This window comes from Dasypus novemcinctus, chromosome 21, assembly GCF_030445035.2.
Source record: "Dasypus novemcinctus isolate mDasNov1 chromosome 21, mDasNov1.1.hap2, whole genome shotgun sequence".
Taxonomy (NCBI): domain Eukaryota; kingdom Metazoa; phylum Chordata; class Mammalia; order Cingulata; family Dasypodidae; genus Dasypus; species Dasypus novemcinctus.
In genome coordinates, this window is record NC_080693.1 from 41885267 (window position 1) to 41911894 (window position 26628).

Sequence of the window (26628 nt, forward strand, 5' to 3'; positions counted from 1 at the left end):
ATGGATTTGAGAAGCAGCATCATGGTTTGATTTCCTCACAGTTCAGTGAAGTTTCTTGGATCATGCAGTTCAATATCTATAAGTTATTTTATTATTTCTTAGTGTTGAGTGGCTGGTAGTTGATGAATCAGACAAACTCTTTGAGGATGGCAAAACTGGGTTCAGAGATCAGCTGGCTTCCATTTTCCTGGCCTGCACATCTCACAAGGTCAGAAGAGCTATGTTCAGTGCAACTTTCGCATATGATGTTGAACAGTGGTGCAAACTCAACCTGGACAATGTCATTACTGTATCCATTGGAGCAAGGTAATCGTTCTTCCACATTATCCCACGTTCTATTTTTTTTTTTTTTTAACATTTTTTTTGACTCAAGGTGATAGGTTATTAGGCTTAAGATTAATAAGGAGAGAGTTTTACTGGTAGGAATGTTAAGTCAAGATTAAATAGGGATCTTCTGTTTCTGTCTTAGAATAATCTAAAGAGAGGTTCTCATATTGTCATCAGTATTCCTGTCACCATGTTTTAGGTGATTTTTTCCCATACACAAAGTGTAACATGAGGTCTGTGGCCATCTAGAGGATTTAGTTTTTTTGATAGTTTAACTTATCAGGACCACAGAGGGAAACCTAGTATTACTTATCCACTTGATTTATGATTCCTTTCTAAAAATTATTTTGGGGAGTGTTTTATGCTAAATAAATGCTCAGTGGTAGAAACATAGCTAAGGAAATTATGAAACTGTCACTTGAATAGACTATCATACAACGCATGAAATGATAAATATGAAGACTGTAGCTATATGGAAAAGTGGCTTGCAATACCACTATGTTAAGTGGAAAAGGAGCCAAATGGAATGGTAAAGGATACCCCTGCCTACTTTAAATTTAAAACTCTTGTATATGAAAAGAAAGCAGAGCAAACTCACCTTAAACATAATTTAAAGGCTAACAATAGAAAAGGAAAAATATGTGCAACATGGTATGATATATAGCATCATCCTAGAGTGTTAATAAAGCCATAATATACCTCACCTTCAAATGTCTGTCTATAAATACTCTTACTCATTATTAAGAAAAAAAGGTTTGGCCATATATAATTATAACCTTAAAAAGTAACTATTTTACCCAATAACTTTACTTTTAGGAATAAGTAAATAATAAGAAAGACATGAAAATTTACCACTGAAATACATTGAAATGTCAAAGTTTATTCTAAAATGGTGGAATTATGGGCAATTTATTTTTCTAGACATAACATTTTTATAATTAGAACAAAACATGTAAAAATACTAATTTTGTCTGCAAATCAAAATATAATTATATTGACAATGGGAAGTTGATTTTGTTGGAGTTGTGGGGAAAAAGCAAAAATTGACTCTTGCAAAGTACAAGCTGTGTTTTCTTCTTAGGAATTCTGCAGTAGAGACTGTAGAACAAGAGCTGCTCTTTGTTGGGTCTGAGACTGGAAAACTTCTTGCCATGAGAGAACTTGTTAAAAAGGTATGTATAGACCACATCTTGGATTTTAGTAAAGTTCACCCAGCCTTAGGTCACTCATAGGAGGCTAAGCAATAGTACTTCATCATATTTAGTAATCCATTGTTAAACTCTTATGATGCATATTGTCCCAAGTGGGAGAGGCTCGCCTTTCATAATTTGGTGAGTCTTCTGTTCCCAACTAAGAGTAGAAAAAGATCTAATTAATGCCTGAAAGCCTCATTTTTCCATATCTGTGCATATCAGCCCCATTAATCCCCCATCCTCTAGTAGTTTCTCATAGAACTAAGGTATTATAGAATGAGTGGGACACTGAGGGGGGTTTTCTGTTTTTAACCCTTCAATAAATATTTAGTAAAAGCCATACTTAAAATGTTAAGTACTAGGGGTTGGGGTGGAGGATAATAAAAAGAAATATAAATGATAAGCCCTGCCCTTGAAATGTCTTTTTTTTTTTTTTTAAGATTTATTTTCATTTATTTGTTCCCCTTCTTACTGCTTGCACTTGCTGTCTGCTCTCTGTGTCCATTTGCTGTGCTTTCTTCTGTGTCTTCTCTTTTAGGAGGCACCAGGAACCTATCCTGGGACCTTCTGACAAGGGAGAGAGGTACTAAATCACTTGAGCCACTTCAGCTCTCTGGTTTTTGTTGTGTCTCTCATTGTCTTTCTCCTCTCTCTTTTTTATTGGGTCAACTTGTTGCACCAGTTCTCCGTGCAGGCCAGCTCGCCTTTACCAGGAGGCCCCAGGAATTGAACCTGGGACCTCCCATGTGGTGGTAGATGGGAGCCCAATTGCTTGAGCCACATCTGCTTCCCTGAAATGTAGTCTTAATTAGGAGATAAAATAAATACACCTGTGTCAGATAGTTCAAGATGAAGTACTATCAAAGGCCATGGAGTTTTTTTCTCTAGCATCTATATAGTCATCATGGCAACATCAGGATGAGCTTAATTGTTTGGGGAAAGCCTTATGGAGGAAGTGCTTCTCATCTGAGACTTGAAGGATTTGTGGGGCAAAAAAGGTGGAGGGTGAGTGCATTGAAGGCTAAGGGAGCAGCTTAAGGTCTAGGAGGTGGAGGTGAACATGAGGTATTTGGAGGCAAATGAAAAGGTTACTTCACTAAGGCAAGTAATTGCGGGGGAGAACTAAGGAAGATCAGGTTGGACAGGAATATTAGGGTAAGGATGTTATAGACCAGTAGACATTTTTTTTTTTTTTTTTAATATTTATTTATTATTATTTTTTTAAATTACATTAAAAAATATATATGAGGTCCCATTCAACCCCACCGCCCCCGCCCCCCACTCCCCCCACAGCAACACTCTCTCCCATCATCATGATACATCCATTGCACCTGGTAAGTTCATCTCTGAGCATCACTGCACCCCATAGTCAATGGTCCACATCATAGCCCAGACTCTCTCACGTTCCATCCAGTGGGCCCTGGGGGGATCTACAGTGTCCCGTAATTGTCCGTGAAGCACTATCCAGGACAACTCCACGTCCCGAAAACGCCTCCACATCTCATCTCTTCCTCCCGTTCCCCACACCCAGCAGCCCCCATGGCTACCGTTCCCACACCCATTCCACATTTTCTCTGTGGACATTGGATTGGTTGTGTCCATTGCACACCTATCAGTAGACATTTTTGAGGAACCAAGACCACATAATTTTTAAGGAAAATTAGTTAAGCAGTGGTAAATAGGATGGATTGTAATGGGAAAAGACTGAAAGTAAAACCAGTTAATAGGCTGTTAAGTTAGTAGGCTGTTAAGGAGAAATAAACAAGGATAAGAACCTTAGTGGTGGAGCAGTAAGAATAGTTGGAGAATGAAGGGAAAGAGGTGTTTACAAGTACCTGATGATGACAGGAGCCACTTGCTTTAGTGATGAAGAGCATGGACTGCCTGGGTTGAAATTCTGGCTCTACCTTGTACCATGTGATTTGGGGCAACTTAACCTTTCTGTTGCACAGTTCTCTCATCTTTAAAATGGGGAGAATAATATTATTTACCTCATAGGGTTGTTTTAGGGTTAATAAATGAGTAAAACAAATACAGTATCAACAATTGTACCTGGCACTATAATATAGTAACAGCATATATTATATAGTATAATATAATAAATGTTCTGTGTTAAGTTTTATTGATCTTAAGGGCTTCACTTGACACTGGGAAATAAGTTTTCACAGATATTCACATGGCGATATTTACATCATGAATTTTTGGCCATTTATGAGCTCTTTTTTTTTTTCTTTCCTTAAGTCAATATCATATTTAATGAGTTTTGGGAAGAGGACATTTGAATAGGTACATGTACTCATACAAGGAACATGAAAGCAGCAATGGGGGTAAAAAGTAATTTCTTACCCAATGTCAGAATTTTTTAAGCACATTTCCATTAGTTGGACAAATAGCCTTATAAACCCTTACATTAAGCCATATAATGTGAAGACTCCATGGGAGGGGATTTTTTTGCCATCTCAGAAAATGTTTTCTTCCCCAAAACTTCATATTAATTTTCCTTGTGTAATTGTATCACATGATTCTCCACTATAAACAGCATTCAGAACTTACACTTTTGCCTTTTCTTCAACTTTCACAATTACCTATGTGTAAACTTCAAATCATTTCCTCTTTTAAAGTTTATTAAAAAAAATATATATATAAAAATCTCCAGTTCAAACTAATAGAACCTCCCATAGTATAACAAAATCTTTATATAAGATATTAATTCAGTCTCCTTTTAACTAGTCTAGAGTGGAAATATTTATTCTTTATAAGTTTATATAGTTTTTTAAAAATAGTTTTCATTTTTTAATCTTATGTTTGAAAAGAGGAAAAAAAAGCTATGCCTCGGGAAGCGGACTTGGCCCAGTGGTTAGGGCGTCCGTCTACCACATGGGAGGTCCGTGGTTCAAACCCTGGGCCTCCTTGATCCATGTGGAGCTGGCCCACGGGCAGTGCTGATGCGTGCAAGGAGTGCCCTGCCACGCAGGAGTGTCTCCCGCGTAGGGGAGCCCCACGTGCAAGGAGTGCGCCCTGTAAGGAGAGCCACCCAGTGCGAAAGGAAGTGCAGCCTGCCCAGAAATGGTGCCACACACACGGAGAGCTGACACAACAAGATGACTCAACAAAAAGAAACACAGATTCCCAGTGCAGCTGACAACAACAGAAGTGGACAAAGAAGAAGACACAGCAAATGGACACAGAGAACAGACAACCAGGGTGGGTGGGGGGGTGAAGGGGAGAGAAATAAATAATAAATAAATAAATAAATCTTAAAAAAAAAAAAACAACTATGCCTCAAAATCAGAATGCAGGAGAACATACCTGCAAAGGAAATGGCATGCATATTTAGTGTTAGCATAGTCAGCATGAAAAAGTGAAGACTGAATAATGTAAAAATAATAAAATTAAGTTTCAGTACACTAGCAGGCCAGAGGCCTTCAATTTTCATGATAGTAATATCTATAATTGGGGATCTAACTCTTTAAAACATCTCTACATTGACTGATCCCAGAGTGAATCAATGAAATGTCTACTTCTTTAAAATATTTAATGTATTTCAGTATCATACTAAACTCTATATTTGTATGTATCTATAAAGAGAGACTGATGAAAGACTACTATTTTTTTTTTTAAGGAGGTACTGGGAATTGAATCCGGGACCTCATGTATGTGAAGCAGGTGTTCAACCACTGAGCTATACCCACTCCTGATTTTTTTTTTTTAATTTAAACTCAGTGCTTACCATTGCTGCATGCTGTAGTGATATAAAACATATACTTGTATGAGAAATAGAACAGGAATATGCATAAACTGTAAATTTAATAACATTTAAAAAATAAAAATCAATTAAGTGCCTTTGAGGTTGCTTCTCTTCCTAGTTAATAGTTGTCTTAAATCCAGTACTGAAATACTGTCATATACAGTTGTGTGTTTAAGGATCACATTTAAATATTTTAAGTATGTCTGCAGTATGTCATAGTTTTCTTTATAGTTGAGACAGTTTTTTCAATCTTGAGTGTGAAAATGTAAAAAAAAAAAAATGTTTTTTACCAGAAATAAAGCACATCTAGGATAGCCTGCATATTCAAAGCAACAAAAACATTTCATTGCACTTATTAAGTCACACCCTAATACTGAGGTCTGTAAAAAGGTTGAGTAATTAATAAATATAGAAAGATATTAGTTCTAATACTATCCATTATTGTTCCTATTAACAGTACTTAAAAAACAAATTTTGTCATACAACTAAAATAGGCTGACAATGATATAACTATTATGTGAAAAATAGGGCACTTTCTTCCACAAAGCAAATCTGGATCCTAAGAGCTGATAAACACTTGTTCCTATTTTAAAATCCAGATAAAGGGCTGAGACTAAAAAAAAAATTAAGGCTTTCAAAATAGTTACCTATTGTGAAGTATCAGGAAACTTACATAATCAACTTCAAACATGTTGTTACATTAAATGCTTAAACATACACATGCAGCTTCCATCAGGTACACATGAATGAATGATATAAACTCCAACATTATGGCTTTATACAAGTGCATACTTGCAAACTGCAGTTAATAATAATAACTGATTAATGTTTACTAAAAAAAGAAAGTAGGAGTTTTAAAAAAACACTTGTGATGTTACAGTACTATATAAAGTATGTGTATATGATGTTACAGTACTATATAAAGTATGTATGTATATGTTTTGGAGGTCTGTGGCCCCTCTGAAATGGTATCTAAAATAGTGTGTGTATGTGTGATTGCCTATTAGGAAGCTTCATAGTTTTCTTCAAATTCTGAAAATGGTGTGTGAATTAAAATTGAAAAGTTAACCATAAAATTGACTGTTGAAAATATATATTTTGCTTACAGCTGGCAGTTGATACTTAAATTTTATTTTTTAAATCAGCAAGAATCAAGGGCTAAAGTTTGAGGAATAGAAACAGGAGAAAGAGTTAACTAAAAAGACAGTAGTTATTACCTTTTTAAAGCAGAACCAAAAAAAAATTGAGACACAGAAGTCAAAAGATAATTGTTTTAATGAGTAGACATCCATTACTGTGGAACATTGAAGAGAGATTAATTAGGTAAGTTTATTAAGATTAAGCAGGATAAAGAATACGGGTCAAGTTGAGTAGGAAGAACAGATATCCACTGTAGAGAATGGATGGCAAGGAAGATAGACCATAGTCTGAGAAATTTGGCAATGAAAGTACACTAAATTGATTTGGGTTCTTTAATGAACTAAGATCAAATGAGGGAAGCAGACTTGGCTCAACGGATAGAGTGTCTGCCTACCACATGGGAGGTCCACGGTTCAAACCCAGGGCCTCTTGATTCTTGTGGTGAACTGGTTCACACACAGTGCTGATGCGTACAGGGAGTGCCGTGCCAAGTAGGGGTGTCCCCCATGTACGGAGCCCCACATTCAAGGAGTGTGCCCCATATCGGCAGCCACCCCATGTGAAAAAAGTGCAGCCTGCCCAGGAGTGGCACCACACACTCACACAGCTGACATGGCAAGGAGAGACACATTCCCAGTGCCACTGACAAGAATACAAGTGGACATAGAGGAACACACAGCGAATGGACACAGAAAGCAGACAGGTAGGGTGAGGGGGTGGGGAAGGGGAGAGAAATAATCTTTTAAAAAAATAAATAAAATGAAATAGTGATTATATTTTTGGTTATGGGTTGTATATGCTGATTTTTGCCTTTCTTTTAGGGTTTCAATCCACCTGTTCTTGTTTTTGTTCAGTCTATTGAAAGAGCTAAAGAACTTTTTCATGAACTCATATATGAAGGTATTAATGTGGATGTTATTCATGCAGAGAGAACACAGCAACAGGTAAAGTCAGATACATACTTTTGAGAACCATAAAGAACTAAATTTTAAAATACTAGCATTAAATGTATGAAGTACTTGTTTCTCATTTCTAAAGTGGTACTAAAACATTAAATATATGTTCTGTTAACCAGAGAGATAATACAGTCCATAGCTTCAGAGCAGGAAAAATATGGGTTCTTATCTGTACAGCCTTGTTAGCAAGAGGGATTGATTTTAAAGGTGTGAACCTGGTGATCAACTATGACTTTCCAACCAGCTCAGTGGAATATATCCACAGGATAGGTGAGTTGTCTTTTTTTTCCCTCCTTTTCCCTACCCATCTATCTTTGTACTTTACTCTTCCCTTCAAAAATGAGCACATTAATAATAGGGTGCTATATGGAAGTGTTGTACTTTATGCATGATTGTTCTGTAAACCCAGAACTTCTCTAGTAAAAATTGTGAAAAATTTTAAGAATCCAGTGACTTTCATATGTGAAATTTGAGGGTCCTTTCCCCCAAGAAACTGTTTTTATGTTCTCATTTCTCTTAGGTCGAACTGGAAGAGCAGGGCATAAAGGAAAAGCTGTTACATTTTTCACTGAAGATGACAAACCACTATTAAGAAGGTAAATTAGGAAAAATAACTTAGTAATAGTTGGCAAAATTGCGTCATTCTTTTTAAATAACAATTTCTTCAGTTACAAAAATGACTGTCTTAAATTCTGTTATAATGTTAGTCAGCTACATATTATCCACGAGAAAAGAAAACATGATCAGAAGGCCTTGTTTTTCCCTTCCATTGCTAGATTAGGAAGTATTCATCAAGTTTCAGGCTTGCAGGATTCTTCTAGTAACCATCATTTGCTTTTACTCATAGTGTAATCTTGTGATTTTTGAATTAGTGACTAAGTAAAAAGTTAACCACATGAGTCTGTTAATCTAGCACAGTCAACATCTCCTAACGTGGTGCATGCTTCCTATTTTTCTTAGGGGCAGATAAAGTTTTACACTTAGTCCCAGTTTCACCTGACTTACAGGAAGGAATTTTTTTTTTTTAATAAGTGGTATTTTTTTTTTCTTTTTCTTTTTCTTTTTGTCTTTATAGGAAGGAATATTTTAATAACACATACCACTGTTACTCAGTTGTAGCCCTTTGAAGCCTGGGTGACTTATGATATACTTTTAGAATCTAAGGACTGAATTTAGTCCATTGTCATATTTAGATTTTAATATAAAAGCTGGGTTTCCTACGTTTTGACTGCCTATGGTAATTATAGGCTGATTATAATTGATAGCACGTCACATTTCTAACAAATTTAGTTATGGTCAAAGAGGGTTTGTACTTCAATCTGTATCAATTTTAGCAAGGATTTTAATTTGTGCCTTTGGAGACTTGGCTCTCATCCTTTATATTGCTTTGAGCCAACCTTTGAGGATGCATGTGTAGGGGAGTGTATTCCAGCAGCCTAGATTCACCCAGGGTTTCTCCAGCAACTCCAAACCTATGAAGCTGGCAACTCTAACTCCTCTTCCCAGTATCATCATTACTGAGTCCATCTGTGAAATGGTGGTAATAATACTATACATGAAACACTTAAAACAATGCCAAGCCCATAATAAGTAAAAGCACTTAATAAATCTTGCGTTTGTCAGTGTCTTTTCCAAGACTGGGTTTGTGTGGAAAGAGGAGGTATCTAAAATTATTTCTCAGTTACCAGGACAGTTGATTATTCTCTCAATAATCCAATAAAATATTAGGGTAATTTTAGTTTCTCTTTTATTGTACAGAGAGTTTAAGTACTTAGACATCAGTTTGACAAGAAACAAATTTATGTTTATGGATTCCTTTTTCAGTGTTGCTAATGTTATACAAGAAGCTGGATGTCCTGTACCTGAATACATAAAAGGTCTAAAAAAACTACTAAGGTACATTCTTGAATTTACCTGGAGTTTTACTCTTTCTTTGAATATACATTCTTGCTTTCACACTCTCTGTGACCTTATAGTTCTAACAATACTTTTGAACATTTTAAGATAAAAATGTTGCTTTTAAATATTTGTGAATACTGTATGTTTTTTGCTTGCCAGTTTTTTTATCCTTGAAATATTATGGATTCAAATTTTTTAAAAAAATTATTCACCCTGAGTAAATATACTTGGATTTCTTTTAGGTCATGAAGCTTAAAAGTAAAAAGCAACTAAATAGCCAGAATAAAATTCTAATGCTTGTTGACATGGACATAAAGTTGACACAGGACATATTTTAATCAGAATCATTGTGCCCTTTTGTTTTTTTTAATTGATTGAATTTATTATCTCTTTGGGATTGTTCTAAATGTTATTGGATAATTTATTGCAGTAAAGTACATACAGCCTCATCTTAACCAGAAAGTGGTTAAAAAAATGAATTTTGCTATCAAGAATCAAACTAGTTTTAGCTTGTAATTTTCTCTTTATAACTTTCAGCAAACAAAAGAAAAAGATGATTAAGAAACCATTGGAAAGAGAGAGCATTAGCACAACTCCAAAATATTTCTTAGAAAAAGCTAAGGATAAACAGTAAGTATTTGGTGAGAAATAGTTACTGTTTGTGACTGCATTGTATAGTTATGGTAGGCATTATTTTTCCTTACAATAAAATTTTAGATGTGGAATTGATAAGATTGCAGTCCATTATAGAATATGATAAAAGTAATATATCTTTCTTTACCTGTGATTTAGGAACTTAGATGATTAAATCTTGGAATTTTCTGTATCTATTAATGATCTCTTTTTTCCATCTTTGAAAATATGATTTCAGTTCACTATCAGTTAGAATTACACTCCAACTATTGCCACATGGCTTGTGTCAGGGCATACTACTGAGGCCAGTAGTTATGACTGTTGACCCACACAGATCAAGTTTTTCTTGAAGTTCCATCCATATTCTGGGAAGAATTTCAGGATGCTCTTAGGTTTATGCTGAAGCTCATTGCAGCAACTCTAAAAAGAATTCCTTGGATACATTTTTTGTGGCTTAACTGAATTTTAAAGCATAGATTTTTTTTTTTAAGTTGAAGTTTATTAAGTGGTCTTTTTTTTCTTCCCCTTCCCCCTCCTCCTTTCCCCTCTCCCACCCTGCTGTTTTTGCTGTCAGTGTCCATTTGCTATGTGATCTTCTGTATCTTTTTTTTTTTCTTGTCTTCTCGTCTATCTCCTCTAGGATTCACGGGCATTCGATCCTGGGGACCTCTGATGTAAGAGAGGATTTCCCTGTCAGTTGTTCTACCTCAGTTCTTGGTCTCTGCTGCACTTTACCTTGACTCTCCCTTTCATTTCTTTTGTTGTGTCATCATCTTGCTGTGTGTCTTACTTGCATTGGCACTGGCTCACCACATGGTACTTGGCTTGCCACACAGCACTTGGCTCACCACACGGGCACTGGCTCACTGCCTGGGCACTGGCTTACCATGCAGCACTCATGCAGGCACTCGGCTCACCACGCGGACACACAGCTTGCCAGATGGGAACTTGTGTGGGCACTCGGCTCACCATGTGGGCATTAATCTTGTTGCACGGGCACCCACATGGGCACTGGGCTCGCCACATGGGCACAGCTTCTCTTCTTCTTTTTCACCAGGAGGCCCCAGGGATCAAACCCGGGTCCTCCCATATGGTAGGCGGAGGCCTTATCACTTGAGCCACTTCCCTAAAGCATAGATTTTTAGCATACATACAGGTACTGCTAGGAAGCTACATGTTTTGATAGGAGGGGGCTAAAATATTCTAAACAGTGCTACTCTTTCCATTATTTAAGGAAAATGGTACTTCCTTAAATTTTACCTGTACTGGGATAATACATGCTCTGATAGAATTGTTTCTAATAATTTCTTTATCGTATGTGTGTATGTGTTTCTCAGTGCCATTAATAACTTAGAATACTACAATTATAAAATGAGCTAATGTTTCATTCCATTGCTTTAAATCTGTTTTATGGAACTCATTAGGAAACAAACAAACAGTTTCTATCAACAAGGATGCATTTAATGAGTATCTGTTTTCCTGCCAGTTACTTGGCAGTGGTAGGGCATACATAAAAGTATAAAGTGAGACCCCTTCCCTCACCCTGAAGTTAAGGAAAGGAGATTAGTATACTTGAAAAAATTAGAGAACAATTTTAAAATAAAATAGAAGTATAGAGAAGCGAAAATCAATATGCATTGTTGTAGTTCCTGAAAGTTTCAAAAAGGTAGAATTGAACTGTCTTTAAGGATAGGTAAAATTTAGGCATGTAGAAGAAACAAGGTGAACAAAGGCATGAAATTAGAATCTACTTGCCTTTTAAGTGGAGTAGGAGTCTTACCTGACATTTCATATTGACCTTGGGGAATAAAGTTGAGTTACAGAGTGTAGAACAGTGTCCCAAAGTTGTAAGCTTTAATAACTTAGCAAGAATAAATGTTATTAATTTACCAAAATATCATTTGAAAGGTTAATCACTTTTATTTCATTTTTACTTAGTTTTGTAAATTCTTAGTAAATTTGTTATTTTTAATTTTTGGTGGCTATGGTTTTTCAGACCAGAGGATTGGTAGAGGAGGCTGTCTTGCTTGACCACCTTCGTGGTCACATGATCTATCTCAGACATTTTTTGGTGTTTTTTTGGGGGGCATCATAACTGTGATGTTGCGCCTGCATCAGAACATTGTTCTTTGATTGATTTTTAAGACTAGAATTACAAATGCAGTCCTTTCAGACACATTTCAGCAGCTGATGAAAATTTTATAAAGGTCAAAAAACAGCTAGAACTTAAGATGGTAGTTATGTTGATTTTAATAAGAAATATTTTAGTATTTTAAATAATTAAAATTTAAATGTTGATTTTTGTAAGTTTGTAGCATTTCTACTAGTGAGCTTTAAAGTTTAAACCTGTACTAAACCTTTTAGGACACTTGGTATAAATCATCAGCCTCCTGCTTAAGATGCTTTGGTTGGCTCTCCATTTTCTTCATATTTGAACGCCATACTTCTTAGGATGGCACAAATAAGATCCATCATGGTCTGACTCCAGCGTACCTCTCTGTGATAGATGTTCCTTTAACAACCCCACCCTCACATGTAGCTCAGCTCATACCTCTATGCTGAAATCCATATCTTAAGCCCAGCTTCCTGGCTGAGCTACAAACATGATTCCCTGTTGCCTATTGGACTTCACTTCAAACACTACAAATGCAAGTTGGTATAGTAAGGGGAAAAATTACATTTGAAGTCAGAAGAACTGCCTCTTACACCTACTTTCCTTTGTGACTTTGGACAAGACACTTAACCTTTCTAAGCTTCTTTACCCCAATATATAATGGAAATATACCAATTCTGCCATTCATGATTGTTTGGATTGAGTTAATATACATCAAGAACTTAGAATGTAGCATGCAAACACTGATTTTCTCAAAACGTTTTTCCTTTTTCTATGCTACCACTTAGTTAATGGTATTTACCACTTGGCCAATACTGAAGCTAGAAAGCTCTTAAATTCTGAGTTGTCTGCTTCCATACATCCAGCTTTTGTAAAACTTCTCTGCACATACTGCTGGAATCCATATTCTCCTGAAGATAGGATTGCTTCTAGACTCAGACTGTCAAGGCCCATATACAACACTTATTACCAGGCACTCCATGCCTCATTTTCCTCATCTGTAAAATGATGTAAGTTGTTAGGAAGACTACCCTAGTTAATAAAGTAAAACATTTAAAATAATGTCTAGCACTTAATAAGCACTTGGTGGGTATTAACTTTTTTTAAGATTTATTTATTTTTCTTTCTCTCCCCTTCCCCCCCCCCCAGTTGTCTGCTCTCTGTGTCCATTTGCTGTGTGTTCTTCTGTGACCACTTCTATCCTTATCAGCGGCCCAAGAAATCTGTGTTTCTTTTTGTTGCTTCATCTTGTTGTATCAGCTTGTTGTGTCAGCTCTCCGTGTGTGCGGCGTCATTCTTGGGCAGGCTGCACTTTCGCTCTGGGCGGCTCTCCTTACAGGGCATGCTCCTTGCATGTGGGGCTCCCCTATGTGGAGGACACCCCTGTGTGGCACGGCACTCCTTGCCGGCATCAGCACTGCACATGGGCCAGCTCCACATGGATCAAGGAGGCCCGGGGTTTGAACCACGGACCTCCCATGTGGTAGGCGGATGCCCTATCCATTGGGCCAAGTCCGCTTCCTGATATTAACTTTTATTATTAGGTCAGGATCAGAATCTATTGTTCAAACCACGTAGCAGTGTAGTTTGTTATGATGTTTCTGTGTTATTTGGTGATTCTGAGTTTCTTAAAAGCAGAGATCATGTCTTACACATCTAGTGTCCCACATATCTGATACATAATAGGTTTCAATAAATGTTTATTAATGGGAAGCAGACTTGGCACAATGGATAGGGCGTCTGCCTACCACATGGGAGGTCCGCAGTTCAAACCCCCGGCCTCCTTGACCCATGTGGAGCTAGCCCATGCGCAGTGCTGATGCCGGCAAGGAGTGCCGTGCCACGCAGGGGTGTCCTCCACATAGGGGAGCCCCACATGCAAGGAGCGTGCCCTGTAAGGAGACCCGCCCAGCGCGAAAGTGCAGCCTGCCCAAGAATGACGCCGCACACACAGAGAGCTGACATAACAAGCTGACACAACAAGATGAAGCAACAAAAAGAAACACAGATTCCCGGTGCTACTGGTAAGGATAGAAGAGGCCACAGAAGAACACACAGCAAATGGATACAGAGCAGACAACGGGGAGTGGGGGGGAAATAAATAAATAAATCTTAAAAAAAAAAATTAAATGTTTTTTAAACTTTTAGAGTTTTGGAAAGTATACCTATCCAGATTTTGATTCAGTTTTCCCCATTTCCTTTCACAGGAAAAAGGTCACTGGTCAAGCAAAAGGTCACAGCAAGAAGAAAGCAGCTCTTGAAGAAAGAAGTTAAAGCCAGACTATTTAAAAGACTGACCCAGAAATGTAATTTTATGATTCCAGCATGAATGTTGTTTTCATGGAATACCTTGCAAGTCATATAATCAGCCTGTACAGACATTTGAGACCAAATGCATGGGAATGGTGAAAAAAGATGTATGATTCTGAAACATCAGTATCATGTCAAATCTTAATTTGTACATCACTTTTAAGTGATTATACCATGAAAATAACTGGTATTTCTGTGGTTTAAAGAGATAATTTTTATAGAAGAACAAAAACTTACATTAAAAATAAGAATACCCAAAAGTGGTAAACTCCTAGGAATATTTCCCTTCAAATGTGAAGGAAGGTATGATATATGAAAGAGACATCTGGAACAAATTTCAAAGTAAAGCCTTAAGATTGAATATCCCTCTTATAAAAATTTTTTTATTTTACTATTTCTTAATTTACTGATAGGCTTTTTTGTATTGGGAGCCACAACAAGGAGATTCCTCTTCTGTGGCTGGTTATTCAAATTTCCTAGGATTTTAAATTCTTTTATATATTTAAATATCTTTATACCTTATTGGTCGGGTAGCTCATACCTAACTCTGTCATGATGTTGCAGCTACAATATTATGTTCACCCTTTCCCTATATAACTTCATTTCCTATCATGTAACAATACTCTTTCCTGGTTTTTTTTCCATGCAAGATGATTTTGTTCAAAAACTGATAAACCTTTTATCCTGATAAGGAAGAATGTTCCTGCTACTTGATATACCTATGACTTCATTCTCTCACAGCTTATCTTTCCTGAGGCTGTATGGTCCTTCATTTAGTAACCAGATCCCTGCCAAAGGTAAAGGAGTATGATTATACAGTGATGGAAAATATTCTCTGCTATTCGCAGATTTGTTCATTTTGTACAGTGGAATAAAAACATTGACTTTATATGTATCAAGAACTAGAAGTGTGCTTGACACATGAATATTAGCTATTATTATCAGTATTACTACAGTTCTATAATATAGATAGCATTGTATTAGATTTTACAATATTACTACAAATCTATAACATAAGTTGGAATTGTAACCAGACATCTGCTGGGGTCTCCCTGTTCCTTAAACTCTAATAGGATTGCTCAAAACTCCATTCCATACCCTGTTGAAGGTCTAATGCCCTCCCCCAAATTTCTGTGAATTCCAGAGGAACTTATATTAATATTTTAATGGTCACTTTGCTCAAGAAGGCTAATCTAGCTGAAGGTTTGCAGGAGATGGAAGTGGTGGGAGGTTTATGTCAAAGCAACATGGACAATCAAAAAACCTATCATATTTTTTAAAATCCTATGATATAAGTAACCTTTTCTCAGCAGTATTTGGATTAAATTTATTTCCTTTATTCTCAGCGTTTCATTCTACATTCAGGACAGGTAGACTCCAGTTTGAATATTTAAATGGGACGAAATTTTTCATCTTCATAATTTAAGTGGAGAACTCTTTCTCCAGTTGCAGAGAGTAATAAAAGGACTTTGAGGAGAGTGGATGTGGGTCAAGCAGTTGAGCACCTGCTTCCCACTTGGGAGATCCCAGGTTTGGTTCCCGGTGCCTCCTAAAAAAACAACAAACAAATGAAAAAACCAACTCAGGGAAGCTAATGTTGCTCAGTGATTAAGTGCTAGCTTCCCACATAGAAGGTCCCGGGTTCGATCCCCAGCCCCCAGTACCTCAAAAAAAAAAGGGGGGGGGGGCCTGATTTTGTTGTTGTCCTTGCTAACAGATCCTTGACTCAATATATACTCTGGAGGCAGGCAGAGTGGTGCCACCTGTTTGCCAGTTGTGTGATTTTGGATAAGTTCTTTAAATTTCTAAGAGCATCAGTTTTTTTTCATCTGTGAGATTGGAAGTAATTCCAACTAAGCATCAAAATTACTGCGCCTGATACATAGTTAAACTCAACAAATACTCCTTTAACAAACATTTTAGTTAGAAAAACAAGACTTGGTAACACAGTCCCTGCCTTTAAAATGTAATAGAGATAAAGGAGCAATAGTGTGGCAAATGCTGTAGGTTAGAGGTAAGGCTAGGATGCTGAAGAATCAAGGGAGGGCATCTAACCCAGAGAGAGTGTCATGGAAGGCTTCCCAGAGGCCGAGCTGAGTCTTGTAAAAGTCAGCAGACAAAGAAGGGCAACAAGAGGTAATCACCGGACATTGTAAATCCTCACAGGGCCTACATGATGGAATAGAGGAGAGTATGGGCCATGATGTGAACCAATGTATATGAGGTGCAGAGGTGCCCAAAGATGTACTTACCAAGTCCAATGGATGTGTCATGATGATGGGAACGAGTGTTGTTGGGGGGGGGAGAGGGGGGGGGTGGGGGGGTGGGGTTGAATGGGACCTCACATATATATTTTTAATGTAATATTATTACAAAGTCAATAAAAAATAAAAAAATTTAAAAAAAAAAAAAAAAAAAAAAAAAAGAAGGGCAACAAAGTATTCCAGGCAGAAACAAAGATCACATCTTTTGTGACCCTTGATAAACACCTGTCATTTGACTATTTCCTCTTTTTTAATATTTTCTTCTATGTAACCATCCATCCACAAATAAAATGTCTACTGAAGCCTCCACCAACTTGGTTGTCGATGGATTTATATAGAATCTTGTGCCGTTAGATGGATATTTCTCCTAGACAAATTTCAATTTTACCTAAGGAAGTGGAGGAGTGAAATTAATGAATAGACATTTATTATGAATACATGATAGTGGATATTGTAAGTGAAATGAACAAGAATTGTAGAGTTGAACTGATGGGTTTGAATCCTTACCCTGCTGCTGGCAGCTGTGTGATCTGGGCAAACACAACATCAGTTTCTTTTAACCTTTGTTTTCTCATTTGGAAAATGCCAGTACTAACTCTTAGGAACACTAAGGATTTCTGAGAATGCACATAAAGTTCCTGACCAGTCATTTGTGCCCAATAAGTGAGAGTTGTTACTGCAAATTGTATCCAGGTAAAAGTCCTGAAGCAAAAGTGAAAGTAGATGAAATTAATAACTAATTATTGAGGACTTGAAAAAATTTTCCCTTGGCTTCTGTAATTTATTTACAAACTAAAGTTGGATTAGAAGAAAAATAAATAAAAATATCCTCAAATAGGGTCAAAATAATTACGAAGTAACTGATTTCCAAATACCACTCTTTGCCTCTGCTTATAAGTTTGGGAAAAATGAATTAAAATACTACTGGGTGGCACTGTGGCCAGACTGTTAAAACACAAGACTAGAACACCATGGTGGCGTTATATGTGAACTGGGTTTATGTACTTTTGGTTTACTAAAATTTTAAATACCTTCAGCTCCTGGGATGATAACAAAATGAAGCTGCTGAATTGGGTTGAAAATGGAGAGCTGATCTAGCACTGTGAAGCTAGCAAAAGGCCATAGAGACGCATCTTTTCTTTATGCGTAGAGAGTTAACAAAGAACATCCGTGTACCCATCATCCAGTTTTTAAAAAATTGGACTCAACTCTTTACAGTAACTGAGGGGATCTCATTTTAAACTGAGTATGATGGCGCCTTGCCCCTTCGCCGCCGCCTGGGCTCGCCGGGGGACCTTGCCAAAGAATGAATCAGTTCGAGTGGCGCTGCGCCCGCGACCGCCCCACCAGGCCCAGAGCTAGAATTACACCCTTAGTACCCCGCGCTTACTGAGTCACGTGGTGAGGGCGCCCCCGCTCCTCCCCCGTGGGGCTGGGGAAGTCACGTGGGCTCGTGGCCCTGCCCCGTCGCCCAGTCCGCGGTGAGTTGAGGTCTGGCGTTTGCCCCGGAAGTGGCTGTCTTGAGCTGACAGCCGCTTGTACTGTGGCGGCGGTGGCGACGGCGGCGGTGACAGGTCCGGAGCAAGATGGCGCTGCGACCGGGAACGGGATCTGGCGGCGGCGGAGCCACAGGAGCAGGCGCAGGGGCCGCCGGGGGAGGCAGGTGGGTGTGAAGAGCGGGTCGGAGCCCGCTGGTACCCTTCCATCCCTGCAGACGTAGGGCTGGTCCCGTATCAGCGAGGGGTGTTTGGCGGTTATGACGGTTTCCATCAGCTCTGACCCCTTTTCGTACGGATCTGGGCTGCGGGAGAAGCCTCGTTCTCCAGGGACCTAGGCCGAAGGGGGCGGTGGAGCCCGGGCGCCAGACTCCTTGCTCCAGGCTCAGAGGCATTGACTGCCTGGGGTCGGGTGGGGAAGCGAGCGCGCACCCAAGTGCGAGGACGGAGGAGGGAGAAGGTGAGGGTCCAGGCCCCGGGCTGGGTAGATAAAGAACCCCGACTCCTCACTTCTCGCCCAGCTCTGGCTGGATCTGAAGCGACCAGAGACTTACCTTTTCTAGCGCTTTCTGGGCATGATAAGGGACAATTTGCAAGAAAGGCTCTGGAAAATCTGACCGCAAAGATGTTTCCAAGATATGTGTGTTTAATAATTGTCTTTTCCTCTTTTAGAATGTCCTTTCCTCCTTTTTACTTATTTCCTTAACACTCGAGAAACAGCAGGAAAATCTGAAGACCTTTGTATTAGTAATTGTCTTGTGAAAGAGCTTGTCCTGTGGACATAACTCCAACTTGTCTGAATCTTTTTAAAAAAGGCATTAAAAAAAAAAGTCATTGTTAACAGCAGTTAACGCAGTTATTAGAACAAAGCTTCCAGTCTTAACCTTTAAACAAATCTACCCTCTATCATGTGTCAGCTAATAACCCCCTGTGATTCTCATACCCAGAAGAGTAAGGGAGATTATATTTTAAGGAAATATTTTATTCTGAGAAGTTTTCACCCCACTTTTATAATGTGTGGTGTGTTTTTTTTATTAGCCAACACTGCACACACCTTTGAAGGTAAAATTAGCTTTGTATCTTCTGTATCCTAAATTATTTTTGGAAAACAAATTAGTTTTTTGATATGTAATGTTTTAATTTTGGAGTCATGAGCAGTTTTGTAATGTAAGGTTTCTGAAATACCACCTCTTAGGTACTTATATATGTATCGGGGGAAAAAGAGTAGTTGCTGTTCAATAAATCACCTGTGTGCAGCCCCGTTTTTAATTTTCTCCGTACATCTTTGACTTAAACTTTTTCCTTCTCTTTTGTTCTCTAATTTTCACTGTTTGGTTAGAATTTTTCAGGAATACTTGCTGTAAGTTTCTGGCTGGAGAAAGAAACTTCTTTTCTCTATTTGTGATGACAGTTTCTAAGTTGTTCCTAAGTGGTACTGCATTTTAATTTGATCAGGTATATGGTTAATCGTGGCATCACATTCTGGGGGGAAAATTAACTTAAAAGAATGTGGAAGGCCCTGACTGGAGGCCAGCAGTACTATTACAGCGGTTGGTTTCATGCAGCCGCTCCAAGGACTGTCTTCCTGTGGTCTGTTGGCTGTTCTGGAACCTCAGTAGAGAATGGCTCTTTCATTGGAAGAAACAGTGTTTAAAAAAAAAGATTAATTTGGTATTCTAGGCCCATTTTTATTTTTTTAACATTTTGGGTGGGGAGGACCCCTGTCGCAGAAAGTTAAGTGGATTATTTCCCATTTTTTATAAATATGGCCTGGATTTTGATAGAAATTAGAGTGACTGATTAAATTCTTTATTCTTTCCTCTATAAATGTAGTAACGTCTGCTTTCAAAATCTAGGGTGTATGAGGGGGAGAAAAGTGGTTACATTAATCCTTATCTTAAAAATATATGGTAAAAATATTACATGTATGAGAAACTTTCTGAGACCGAGGAGCTGTGCATGCAATAGAGAAAAATCAGTGGTTTTAAGAGATCAGTGGTAAGTAAGGGTTGAAATTATTTTGTAAGGAAACATATTATGATGGCCTAAGTGTGTTTTAAGGAAAAAGAAAAGGAACCTAAAAAAATAAAGAAAAGAAAAAGAACCTGGCAACCTTTCTAAGTTTTTAATGGAGAAAATCTGTGATATATTGTAACTGACCATATAATGTACTCATCTCTAAGAATAAACAAAAACTATTTTCCAACCTTATTAGTATTAGTCTACTTTTGATTGGTACCCCGAATGGGTTACTTTAGCATAGATGGTAAAGTTATATAAAAGGCAAAATTTGCCCAGGAAATGAGAAGTATAAGTTTTGTTAGTTTGTTTTGTTTTTTGTTTTTAAGTAAGGCGGGAAAAAAGCTGAAGGATCTGGATTAATCTGTAATCATTCAACTGCTAAGTACTGAACACCTACATGTGTAAGGGACTGTTCTTGATGTTATTAATGAATTTTTAAAAAATTCAAGACATGGCCCTCATCCTTTGGAATGTACAAAATAATATAGTACAAAGTAAAGGAGAACAAAGAGTTCCCACCCATCTATGATATTATCATTTGTGAGTTTGTCTACTTTCTCCTGCTTTTTTTATATGTTCCTTAAAATCTTATTATCTTCCATCATTTCTAACAAATTCTTGTACTTCGAAAACATTCCATATTTGTGGATTTAGCAACATTGAAGGCAATTAAGAAGTAGTATTTCAGTAGGACCACTCAGTTGAAAGAGGAGGGGGTCAAGAGATTGGCGTAAAAATGAATGACCTAATGAACATTAGAGGAACAGCAGGTAGGCCAGATCGACAATGACACTGAGTGGGAGAGAAGAGTTTTGTGAGATAAAAAATGTTGTGCCAAGATTGGAGAGGGCTTTGAATATAAACTAAGGAAATTCAGTGTGAGGGGAAATCATTACATAGTTTTAACTCCAGGAATGGCATTATTAAAGTGGCCCTTTGGGAAGATGCAGCTCACTTTGCTGTATGAGATACATTAGGTCGAGAGTCTGGAGGTAGGGAGATTCATTAGCAAGTCTTGTAGGAGTCCAGACCTGAGAAGTAAAGGGGTCATCTAAGTTGGTAGCAAAAGTAACTGAACAAAAAAGATGAATGAGATAGACCTGTTCACAGTTCTGCTTTCATACTAAGACCTCAATCGTAATGAAATCAAATTGTTGGTCATCTTGTTGCCCAGGGTTTTTTTGCCAAGCTTTTGCTGTCTTTTCAGTGTCTTAGCCTACTAGACTGTCTAACCAGTCTTTTTTTTTTTTTTTTTTTAAAGATTTATTTATTTATTTAATTTCCCCCCCTCCCCTGGTTGTCTGTTCTTGGTGTCTATTTGCTGCGTCTTGTTTCTTTGTCTGCTTTTTTGTTTCTTTGTCCGCTTCTGTCGTCAGCGGCATGGGAAGTGTGGGCGGCGCCATTCCTCGGCAGGCTGCACTTTCTTTTCACGCTGGGCAGCTTTCCTCAGGGGCGCACTCCTTGCGCGTGGGGCTCTCCCACGCGGGGGACACCCTTGCGTGGCACGGCACTCCTTGCGCGCATCAGCACTGCGCATGGCCAGCTCCACACGGGTCAAGGAGGCCCGGGGTTTGAACCACGGACCTCCCATATGGTAGACGGACGCCCTAACCACTGGGCCAAAGTCCGTTTCCCTGTCTAACCAGTCTTTAAGCATGCTGATGTTAGTTACCTAAATATTTCAGAGAATCTTGTGAATAGTACATGTGGTACAAGGAATTTGGTTTAGTAAACTTTTGCTGGAATAAGTCAAGTTTGTCAGTAGTGTTCTTTTAAAAAAAAAAAAAAATTTAGATTACATAAAAAATATAGGGGATCCCATATGCCTTGCTCTCCACATCACCCAAATTTACCCACATAAACATCCTTCATTCGTGTGGTACATTCATTGCAATTGATGAACACATTTTGGAGCATTGCCACTAAGTATGGCAATATAAGTTAAATTACATTGTAATTTAATGCTTTCTCCCACACAATTCTGTAGGTTATGACAAGATATGTAAAGGCCTGTATCTGTCATTGCAGTGTCATTCAGAACAATTCCCAAGTCCTGAAAATGCCCCCGTATTACACCTGTTTTCCCTCTCCCTGACCTCAGAACCTCCAGTGGCCACTGCCTCCACATCAATGATATAAGTTCTTCCATTGCTAGAATCACAATAAGTCTATAGTAGAATACCAATAAGTATATTTTAGTCCATAGTTCATTCCCCAATCCTGAGGATTCTGAGATGGTGATACCCACTCCACCACTAATTGAGAGTGGGCTTTAGTATCGTACAGCGAATGGATGGGACTCTCTTGATTGCAGTAGTAGAGTCTCTTTGTTCCTTGGTATGGTGGTTGTCCATCATCACCTCCTTGTTAGTTGTCCTGGGTGAGTCCAATGAACTGGAGAGTAGGTGTTGCAACTCCATTGAGTCTCAGGGCCCAGCTGGCACATGGACAGCCCAAAAATTCAAGTCTCTTGGATGTATACCTACCAACTACAATGGTGCCATCTTGCTGGAACCTCTGTCATTAGTGTTCTTTTTTTTTTTTTTTTAAGATTATTTATTTATTTCTACCTCCCCCCCCGCCCCCCCCCCCCCACTGTCTGCTCTCTCTGTCCATTCACTGTGTGTTCTTCTGTGTCTGCTTGTATTCTTATTAGGCAGCTCTGGAAACTGATCCTGGGACCTTCCGAAATGGAGAGAAGCAATCATTCTCTTGCACCACTTCAGCTCCCTGGTCTGCTGTGTCTCTTATTCTCTCTTCTCTGTGTCTTTTTTTGTTGTGTCATCTTGCTGCGCCAGCTCTCTGTGTGGGCCAGCACTCCTGTGCAGGGCAGTACTCCACGCAGGCCAGCACTCCACACAGGCCAGCACTCTGCATTGGCCAACTTGCCACACAGGCCAGCATGCCTTTACCAGGAGGCCCTGGGTTTTGAACCCTGGACCTCCTATATGGTAGATGGGAGCCCAATTGCTTGAGCCACATCTGCTTCCCAGTTCTTAATTTAGTTTTGTTTTTTGTTATTTTTTTTTTTTAGGTACGGGGACCAGGGATTAAACTTGGGACCTCGTATGTGGGAGGCAAGCACTCAATCACTGAGCCACATTGGCTCCCTTGAGTTGGGTTTTTCATTTGTTTGCTTGTTGTTTGTTATTATTTCTCTAGGAGGTACCAGGAACCAAACCTGGAGCCTCCTATGTGGGAGGTAGGCATTCAACTGTTTGAGTCACATCTACCCCCCTTAATTTATTGTTTGCTTATTTGTTTTATACCTTTATATATACATCTATATACCTATTATTGACTGTTTAGTTGTCTTAGTTGGGATTTTGACAAATCTGTGGTTATGCTGTCCTCACTTGACAGAGGGGAAACCTGTCAGGGCAGTTATTGGGATTGCTAAGAGCTTCAATTATCTTATGGCACAGCTTGGGAAAAAAATATAACTTGAGTTTCATTTTTTATATAGTTACTGAGCCATATTGGTAATTTTAATCTTTAAGACTAATTGGGAAAAGTTTTGCCTAATGTCTCTGATTACCTAAATGCATTGCCCCTAAGTATGTAAGTAACTTCAAAACAAAACAAGATAAAACTGAGTACTACCAAATTTCAAATTGCAATTTAAATATTTTATCCAATTACACATTTCTTACCTTATGCCATTCTCTGTCAGCCCTCTCTTTAAGTGCAGGCCTGTTTGTCAGCAGCAGAATTGCTAGAGCCTCTATAAACTTGTAACAAACAGCCACTTTCAATGACTTTGTCAATTAAGTAAGGTACCTACATATTTGGGGCTTTCCAATTAGGACTCTGTAAACCACCTTACAAAATTTTTTAAAACTCTGTGTAACATTTTAGGGCTAGAAGACTCTACAGTTTGGTTTTTAACCTTTTTCCTAGGAAGGGAGGGTATATAATAGAAAAATGAAAGGACACATAAATTTGGCGTGTAATTCTTGTTTTTCATTCGGCTCTCTAAAGACTATCCAGAAACCCCCTTCAGAATTATGACTCCCAGAGTGAGCCTCCTTTCCCACTTAGTTTTTTTCTTTCTTTCCAAACTCAGAAAGAAGTCCCTCTCTTCCTTTTCAAAGCAAATCCCTTTTGTTATCTTGCTATATTAATCCCATTCCCTCAAAGACCTTGTTTTATCAATCACTAAGTATATCTTTTGTATGCTAAATCTTTCTCTTGATAGGCCCCTTCCTCTTCCTCTGTTGAAATTCTTCACTGAAAAAATATCACCATTTTTCAAAGCAGTGACTTATTTTAATCCTCATTCTGATCAGTTTAATCATTTCACTGTATATGTATATTCCTTTGGCTCCTTGATCCACAACTACAACTTAATTTTTTTTTTAACCTCTGTTTAAAAGAGCCTAGCTAGATATATCTGGATCTCTCTCTTGGATTTCAGTTACTTTTCTGATTGCCTGTTAAACTGCTTTTTTGTGAACATCATTCCTACCACCCTTCTCCCCAGATGTACTTACACCGGGTTCTTGTTTTCAATAAATAGCATCACCATCCTTGGCAATGCTAAGGCTCATCTCCGCATCATCTTCAGCTCCTTCTCTGCTGTTTCCTATCTTTACACTTGTGAAGCCCTAATGATTCTTCTTTCTGAGTATCTTTCATCTACTTCTTCCTTACTATTTCCACTGTACGTTATGACCCTTTTCATCTCTTTTTTTTTTTTAGGAGGTAACAGCTATTGAACTTGGGACCTTGTACATGCAAAGCAGGAGCTCAACCACTGAGCTACATCTGCTGTACCTTTTTATCTCTTATTAGGAGTACTGTAGTAGTTCTTTTTACTTTGTCTTCTTATTGCTAAACCCTGTTGTCAGAGCGTCCTAAAGCACATTTCTGATCATGTCACTCTTCTACTTAGAAACTTCTGACAATGTCATATAATATTCAAAATAAAATTTTAAAAATTTAAATGCCTTCTACAATCTGTTTACTTTTCTAATCATTTATTTTATATTCAACCTTAAACCATATCTCTAAATATAAACAACATCTCTGGTCTTGAGCCTTTGATCCAACTATGTAGCATGACTTTTCTTTTACTTTAAGATCCACTCAAAAGCCACCTCCACAAAATCTTCCAAGATATAATCCACCAAAATTAATCTTTTTCTTCCCATAGCTGTTAGTATTTTAGACCTTTGTTACAGCACTTTGCACATTCTGTCCTATGTTCCAGTTAGTTTTCCTGTATGTTGCTTTCTCAAGATTCAGTCCTTTCATGTTTTAGACACTCAGTAAATGTTCACTGAACTGAATCTAATCCAACCCTCTCATTTTATGGATGGGGAAATTGAAATCCAGAGAGGTCACACCATGACAGAGCTAGGGCTAATTGCCAGGTCTTCTGTCTTCTAGTTCAAAATTTTCCCTGCCCTTTAATGACATGCTAAAAATGTCATGTATCTTGTGAACATTCAGTCTGTCTTAATGTTGGGTAATTCAGTATTCTACAGAACAAACATCAGGGTCCTGTTTGCATTCTTTTGTTTATGATAAAAATTACATATTCTGTTTGAAATCTTTGTACATATGAAGATCATGATGTATTTTTCTTCTCTTTTCAGCTTCATGTTTCCTGTTGCAGGTGGAATAAGACCTCCTCAAGGTATGTGAAAATTTAAGGTTTGAACTTTTCTTTTTCATTATTATGTTTCCAAATTTGGGGGTTAAATGGGTAAAATGGAAAGTGAATTCTGCTGCTGCCAAATACAGTAAAATTTTCCTAGGTTTTGAACCTTTGTAACAGCTACTCTTCGAGGTCGAGGGGATAATAAGGATCACTCCTCCAAACTTATTTAAACATTATGCTAACAGATTGTCATCTAACCGCAGAGATACAAGCAGATTTTCAGGGCAAGAATATTAAAGAACAGGTGATAAAAAAAGAAACAAGCTGTAATTCTCTCAATGACCTTTTTCTCCTTCTTCTGCTAGACTATAAGTCATAGGGCAGGGGCCATGTCTCCTTGGTCTTGGCAGCACCCAGCATGCTGATAGCATATAATAGGTTCTCTATAGATGTTCGTTGAGAGAATAAATGAATCACTATAGTTATTCCACACTGCCATGTTTTCACTATAGAAATTTGGTCTTATATTCATGTACATAAAAAAAGATCACATATCTGATTCGGTTTAAATCAATTCTCAATTTTGTTTCTAGAAATATCTCCAGGAGGCATGCCCCTTCCCTCTTGATTTCAGACAAGGGCCCATTAATATCAGTTTTCACTATCTTCAATGAAACAGTACTTAAGGAATATGAGCTTGCCCTATATGCTGCTGTGTGACTGGGACACAGCATTGAAAGAGGAATGTACAGCCTTATTTCTCTTCCTTCTGCTCGCTATACCTCTTCTCTCCATCTCCCTCCAAGTTCTGAAAATCGGCCCTTCTCACAAGGCCAGTGTTGACTGGTCATGTTAGACATGTTAGGAGTAACAGACACTCCTAGGTCACCAACAGAGGTAAAAGATAAAGGGAGTTTCAGTA

General features: G+C 38.1%; 2 protein-coding genes and 1 non-coding gene across 20 annotated transcripts in view; all 3 read left to right on the forward strand.

Moving 5' to 3' along the window:
* The window catches only part of DDX52 (DExD-box helicase 52), a 33561-nt gene extending 16665 nt beyond the window's left edge, over positions 1-16896 (forward strand). Inside the window, exons 8-15 of the mRNA XM_004479991.4 lie at positions 103-306; positions 1409-1499; positions 7230-7352; positions 7484-7634; positions 7885-7960; positions 9189-9260; positions 9801-9893; positions 14217-16896. Coding sequence (XP_004480048.2) covers positions 103-306; positions 1409-1499; positions 7230-7352; positions 7484-7634; positions 7885-7960; positions 9189-9260; positions 9801-9893; positions 14217-14283 — 877 coding nt within the window. The 3' untranslated portion in view covers positions 14284-16896. The remainder of the gene's footprint in view (positions 1-102; positions 307-1408; positions 1500-7229; positions 7353-7483; positions 7635-7884; positions 7961-9188; positions 9261-9800; positions 9894-14216) is intronic.
* Positions 16897-17982: 1086 nt separating this feature from the next.
* The window catches only part of SYNRG (synergin gamma), a 119965-nt gene continuing 111319 nt past the window's right edge, over positions 17983-26628 (forward strand). For 10 of the 18 annotated variants that reach the window (XR_011646837.1, XR_011646835.1, XR_011646836.1 and 7 more), the window contains exons 1-2: positions 17983-18246; positions 25702-25742. Coding sequence is in view for 12 of the 18 variants with exons in the window: in XM_058283196.2 (XP_058139179.1) it covers positions 18170-18246; positions 25702-25742 (118 nt within the window). In the remaining 6 variants the exon portion in view is untranslated. The remainder of the gene's footprint in view (positions 18247-25701; positions 25743-26628) is intronic. The other 8 variants (XR_011646838.1, XM_058283197.2, XM_058283200.2 and 5 more) reach the window with 3 other exon arrangements.
* On the forward strand, positions 19593-19728 carry LOC111761030 (small nucleolar RNA SNORA2/SNORA34 family). The gene has a single exon (XR_002794511.1). It is a non-coding gene; the product is annotated as a small nucleolar RNA SNORA2/SNORA34 family (small nucleolar RNA).